Source organism: Salvelinus namaycush, chromosome 33, assembly GCF_016432855.1.
Source record: "Salvelinus namaycush isolate Seneca chromosome 33, SaNama_1.0, whole genome shotgun sequence".
NCBI lineage: Eukaryota > Metazoa > Chordata > Actinopteri > Salmoniformes > Salmonidae > Salvelinus > Salvelinus namaycush.
The window spans coordinates 2,666,875-2,673,623 of NC_052339.1; the positions used below are offsets into that span (position 1 = coordinate 2,666,875).

Sequence of the window (6,749 nt, forward strand, 5' to 3'; positions counted from 1 at the left end):
TTAGAAACAACATATTAAAAGCTACATTTTTATTACCTAATAAATACTTTTTTATTCCTTTGGGATTCATTGAAAATGGTAGCACTAACCATCACCAGTAAAACACAGTTACACATATCAGTAAATATCAAATAATTACCCATTACCAAATGTTAGCATGTAATAGTTGATGAATACATACTAGTAATAATAATAATTAAATAGTATAATGTATTACATTTGTAAAGCACTTATATGTTATTACATATACCTATGAGGTTATATCCTGATAAAATTCAAGTGACATCAAAATATTTTGCTAATGAAGTGATTTCCCAGGTGTATTGAGGTACGGAGAAAGCAGGGGGAATCTGTTCCTGTGACGTGTGGACACGGTGGCACACCATCTGGAAGGCTCATTAAATCAGTCTCATCAAATCATAAAAACACAACTGCACAACACTCATATACGGTACATACCCAAACGCTGAGTCATAGTGTACTCTGAGAATATTCAGGAAGAGCCCTGACGTTATTTCCAGAGGACGTGGTGTAGTAGGGCAGGGTAATGGGCTTGCTAAACAAACTCCAGATGATCACAGCGCGGGTAGCTCCCTGTGAGCAACTCATAGTACATACACTGATTAAAGCGTCCAGGTGATTATAAAAAAAGAACACACGCACCCTTGCACACAAACACACACACAAAACACACACACACACACACACACAGTACATACGACTACGCTTAGATTGAGGATTGTGTGTGTAATCAGTTCCTATATGTGTTTGTTGACAAGCTCTGGGCTCAGGAGCCTCTAATAGAGTATTGTATCTTCCCAGCAGGTCACAGGGGCCACACCTAGACGCCCCATTCTATTCAGTCTATCTGTCAGACTAAAACCCCATTACTGTAATCAGCTGTCTGGTTTTCTGGTGGTGTCTCCCTGCTCCAAAAGCACCCACTCCACTCAAAAGAAGGGTCCCCACTGTGTTCCCCCCTGGAGACCGGAGGTCCCATTTACCCATCTCTTCACTTCTCTCCTTTCCGCTCTACTATATCTCTTCTACAACATTTATTCTCCTCTCCTCTCTTGTCTCCTCTCTGCTCTACTCTCCATTCTCCATCCCTATCCCCTCTCTTCTCTCCCCTCTACTCCTTCCCTTTTTCCATCTCCTTTCCCCATTGTCCATGCAGATAGGAGCCAAAGCCAGGTTCCTCCCCAAGTTAGCCAATGATGGCCTGCGTCTGAGCATAGACCTGTGAGACTCAGAGGTGAAAGCCCATTGAAACTGTTGGACTGAGACTGAGACTGCCCTGATGAGGTTATTGTAATCTGATTGTCCAAACAAGAGCTTGATTGGAGTTGCCCCAGATAGACTCATAATTAACTGTTCTGCCCTTAGATTTTTATCAGAGACTAATTAATGGGTTTTAATAGGACTGGTTGGTTTTTAAGCTTTTCATTTCAAGCACACCACACACCTACAGTGGATGGTGGTCATTTTAAGCTGGAGTCAGAAATGTCTTAACATGTCTCCTTAGTGAATCCCCTTGCATATTTATTTGTATTTATTAATTCATTAATTTAATTATTTTCCAAGCTCTTTATGTTGTCCATTCCAGTGCCAAGTCTATCAAACAGCCTCTCTATTAAATTATAGAGAGAAATAAAATGTATTTCTAGTCACAAAGCCATCGAGAGTCTCAAATCAGACTTTCCTGTTTCCTGTTTGACTTTTCTTCTCGTCCATAGACAGAGAAACATTCCTGAAGGAGAATTCACGAATGAGCACTATCAGTAGAGAGCAAGTCTGGGTAGCTGCAGCCCAATATGGCAACCAGACTATGAGCAAGTGGTTGTGTCGAAAGAAGTGGGTGTATGGAAAGCGAATCCGCTAATTGGGCAGATTTCTTGCCACTCAAGACTGTTTTGCATGGCTGATTGAGCTGCACGGCGAGTTGATAAGCCGGTGACTAGAGTACTGGTGTTGTATGGAGGTGCCTGCCGACCTGAGGTGCTTCCCGACCTGAGGTGCTTCCCACTGGGCAGCTGTATCAAGGTATTAACGGCGGTAGTTAAAGTAGCAATATTTTTTCCTACCATGATTTTATTTCAAGTAGAATAGCAGCCGCTCCATGTGAATCTTATTACCATCTAACAAAAAGATAACAATAATAAATATAAGAACAACCTGTTTTTTATTTGGTGTGGGAGGGTGTAGGCACCTACTTCAGTAGGCCTCATGAAGTTAAACTCAGACATCTCAAAACTCACAAGGTCAAACCGACTGCACATCTCGCCCACTTGACCCATCAAAGCCCAGGAAACGTTCCTGAATAAAGCCCTGGTCATCCACATACCTGACGATAACTGACAACTGCAAGCAGACTGGTGCCACCATAGGTCCCAGAGAGTTGGGGCAATTTTTGTCTCCTGGGGTCCAGAGTTTTTCCTTATCTGTTAACCTAACCAGGAAAACTCTAGACCCTTATAAGGTATGACAGCGATTAATCAGTTGTAAAAAGGTTTTATAAGGGCCATGATGGGACCAGTTTTTCCTAATCAGGTCACATGGTTTTAAAAAACTGGGGGGGAAGAAAACGATGAATCCTTTCACTGCTATCATTGACACTGTCTCTGTTGGTCCTTCAGGAAATTCCTGAAACGGAATATGGATTGTAGCTAAGAGACCAAATTACAACAGAGAAACACAGTAGAGAAATGTAGGATTAGTTTAGAGAAGGGATCAACAAATTGTGCACAAGAGAGAGAGAGTAAGAGAAAGAGAGAGAAAGAGGGAGAGAGAGAGAGAGAGATTGAGAGCTTCTAAAAGGAAGCGATTCCCAAACCTTCCATAACAAAGACATCACCTATAGAGAGATGAACCTGGAGAAGTGACCCTAAGCAAGCTGGTCCTGGGGCTCTGTTCACAAACACAAACACAAACAGACCCCACAAAGCCCTAGGACAGCAACACAATTAGACCCAACCAAATCATGAGAAAACAAAAAGACAATTACGACACATTGCAAAGAATGAACAAAAAAAACTGAGCAAACTAGAAAGCTATTTGGCCGGGGGGGACACAGTGGCAGAATACCTGACCACTGTAACTGACCCAAAAGTAAGGAAAGCTTTGACTATGTACAGACTCAGTGAGCATAGCCTCGCTATTGAGTGAAGCCGCCGTAGGCAGACCTGGCTGCCAAGAGAAGACAGGCTATGTGCACACTGCCTACAAAATGAGGTGGAAACTGAGCTGCACTTCCTAACCTCCTGCCAAATGTATTACCATATTAGAGACACATATTTCCCTCAGATCACACAGACCCACAAAGAATTCGAAAACAAATCCAATTTTGTTAAACTCCCATATCTTTGGGTGAAATACCACAGTGTACCATCCCAGCAGCACGATTTGGGACCTGTTGCCACAAGAAAAGGGCAACCAGTGAAGAACAAACACCACTGTAAACACAACCCATATGTATGTTTATTTATTTTCCCTTTTGCACTTGCACATTGTTTCAACACTGTATATATATATAATATGACATTTGAAATGTCTCTATTCCTTTGGAACTTTTATGAGTGTAATGTTTACTGTTCATTTTTTATCGTGTATTTCACTTTTGTCTATTGTCTATTTCACTTGCTTTGGCAATGTAAACATATGTTTCCCATGCCAATAAAGCCCTTTGAATTGAATTGAGAGAGGAAAGGAGAGATTTCAAACCTTCAAAATATCATGTGTATTGAGCTTGTTGTTGTATTTATGTGTGAGAGAGATAGTGTCTCTCAGTCACACATAAACACACACTGTCTGACGGTTTTACATGGGTATCATGGGAATGGACCTGACGTCAGATTTCTTCCGTTCATTCAGGGATCTGTGGGTTGGAGCCTGGAAGTGCTGAGCGGAGCAGCTCTTTAGGCCCCTAATCAGCCCTCTCTCCTTGGGCAAGTCGCTGGAGCTCAGTCCCCTGGCCTCCATCTTGCGCTTCCCCCTTCCCCACAATTAATAACCATCCCTGTCATTATTCAATGTTTCCTCATGTGAACCCTCAATAAAGGATGCATCAAAAAAATATGTGTTGGTGAATTTGAGTGTGGAGTGGGGACTTGAGATGTGTTTTATTGTAGCATTTGTTGCTTGGCTGATGGAGCTAACCTGCCTGGGCCTATGCCCAGTCAGGTTGGGGCAGAGTGAGAGAAACATTTTCATAAATGGTTAAACATTTGGCAGCCAGAGGCATATGAGTCGGGAGATGTGTGGATCTTTGGCATATATTTAGAGCCTTTGTGAGATGTTTTAAAATGAAACAGGAAGTGCGGAGGTTTATGCCCCTGGCGCCCACCCTATTTTCCTCCCCTCGCCCAGTCAAGAAAGACATAGGCCCAGAGATAAAACAGTATGTCAACAGCCTGGCTTCTGCCAACGGCTGGGCAAGCAAAAAACCCAACAGCCTCTCAGTCCACTCCAGTTTGTTGACATAAGTAATAAATATTCCAGATCATTTGTTGCCAGTCATCCATCAAAATATAGTTTTCTTTATAAATGAATCTGTTGAAATGTTGTATAATTTAGTGCACCACACATTTTAATCTGTTAATTGTATAGCATTCACTTGAGAGTAAGGACATCCAAATGTAAGGTTATTTTAGATGTATTTATTTATAAGAAATACTGGGTTGGAAACATTCATCAATAAGAATACATTTTGACAAAAACAAAATATACAATATAAATAACAATGCTAAATATGTCATCTTTAAAACATATAATAACATTTCCATACCTCTAAATAATATCAAATAAGTTGGGGAAAAAAACAATCATTTAAATTATTACATTTTGGAGTTGACATAGACAGGTTGGTTGTTTAGCAACTCAACCGAAGCGTGCACAACTATGTGGGAAAACAGACAGGGTTGGCTTAGATTGCTGACAACATGTAAACTATATTTTGTCTACAAATGTTTATTGAAAACATAAAACCTTTGCACAATGAGCACTTGTTATCTCTCAAATACATGGTTAGCTAGCTACAGAATTTTTGCCATATTAGCATAGACATGACATGAGTTCAAACCCCTCAAAACAAGAAATGGTATCAATAACAAGATACAACGAGCTGAAACGAGCCACCTACGATTCCCCACATGGCAGCTTCTTGTCATAGTTCTTAGCTATCTGATCGTTCAGAATCATAACACAACGTTTTCATGACGTTGTCAGCCAACCCTTCTATACTGTACACACGAAAACAGCTAAAATCTTTGCCATATATGGCAAATTACATAGTTCAGGCCTCCCGTAGGCTGCCTTGCTGGTGATAACTGTACTCCATTGGCTCAGGCCTACATGGGGGCGGGCTCAGGTACTGTTCAAACTCACTGCGGTCCAGATCATACAGCATATCTAGGTGAATCTGCTCCAGATAGAACTCCAGAGAGAGGTCAGTGGAACAGAACAGCTGGAGGCCCTGGACCATGAAGTCCCCCTGCTCCCAATGAGACACAGCATAGGCTGGGCTGGGGGCCTCACACTGCTGCAGCCCATGCTGGGTAGAGTAGTATGGATGAGGCTCTGCTGGGTATGTCCCTGTGTTAGAGTATTCTAGAGGCTTGTTAGGGAATGTGGATGATGGGTCTGGGTAATTGGACCTGTTTGGGTAGGTCTCGGGCATATGGGAGAAGTATGCCTGGGAGTTTGGGTAGATGGCTGGGTTTGGGTAGGCTTGCTGCTGATGGCACTGGTTTTGGATTAGGTAGTTGAGAGGGACCAGGGCCTCCACAGGTAGGGCTTTCGGGCCCTTCTTCAGCTGCTTCTTCCTGCGGGGCCGGTACTTGTACTTGGGGTGGTCGATGGTGTGCTGTACTCTCAGGCACTCTGCTTCCTGCATGTAGGGCCGCTTCTCTGCCAGAGACATGGCCTTCCAAGTTTTACCTGCAGCAACACAATCATATTAGTTATTAGTATAGAAACACCACAATATGCATGCTACGCTCAGCTAACTTGCTATTTCTGTCCTCATCAATTGGTTAATAGGCTAATAATGATTTTGGTAATTGTTGAAATATGAATAGTCTCATAATAGTTTTAATTCAAATGGAAATTATGTGAATAAAACTTACCGAGCATTTTGCTGAGTTCTTTGTTCTCTAGTTCAGGGTTGAGTTTGGCAAGGCGTCTGCGCTCCTCCTTGGTCCAGATAATAAAGGCGTTCAGCGGCCTTCTGACCCGTGGCTCTGCCAATGGTTTCGGCTCAGGACTAGAGCAGCTGGAGTCGGAGTTGACCGAGAGATGACAAGATGGTACAGAGCCGAGGGATTGCGCCTCGGACATCTGCTCACTCTGGGAAGACGTACCGCAAAACTCGTCGCTTCCAAACATGGCTTTCGTTGTGCAAAGATCGGAATGTGGGGGGATCCGATCAAAGTACATGGTTATGTATCTTTTTTACCTTTGATGTTGCTTTGAGGTAGCTCTCTTACTCCACTAGTGATGGACATTGGCTATATGCGTTCCCGGGTGTCTATCCACCAATAGTAGGCCAGGAGGAGTGGATTTAAGGTGTCAAATCAAGGTGTTCTCTCAAGTCCGTGATAGTTCTTGATGCCTCGCTCAGTCGATCATCAATCAATCAAATGGCCATTTAATGTTAAGTCAAAAATAATACCTGTAGGTCTATTATTTGCCTATCGAATTTTAAAAAACTATATAATTTAATTTCTTTAATGATTCGTGATAAATGCTCTCAT

At 42.4% G+C, this 6,749-nt stretch overlaps 1 protein-coding gene across 1 annotated transcript; it reads right to left on the reverse strand.

Moving 5' to 3' along the window:
- Positions 1–1,306: 1,306 nt before the first annotated feature.
- LOC120027632 (sex-determining region Y protein-like) lies at positions 1,307–6,432 on the reverse strand. The gene is made up of 3 exons (XM_038972633.1): positions 6,123–6,432; positions 5,297–5,934; positions 1,307–1,381 (listed from the first exon to the last, which is right to left on the reverse strand). Exons 1-3 carry the CDS (start codon positions 6,430–6,432, stop codon positions 1,307–1,309), a joined length of 1,023 nt encoding a protein of 340 aa, XP_038828561.1.
- Positions 6,433–6,749: the final 317 nt, after the last annotated feature.

Bases quoted from the DNA above. Each gene is read 5' to 3' on its own strand.
- LOC120027632 (XM_038972633.1), bottom strand. From the start codon at position 6,432: ATGTACTTTGATCGGATCCCCCCACATTCCGATCTTTGCACAACGAAA. The intron at 5,935-6,122 runs GTAAGTTTTATT...GTGTTGCTGCAG, and splicing joins AGAACTCAGCAAAATGCTCG to GTAAAACTTGGAAGGCCATG. The intron at 1,382-5,296 runs GCCTGAACTATG...TAAAAATCTAAG, and splicing joins AGCAAGGCAGCCTACGGGAG to GGCAGAACAGTTAATTATGA.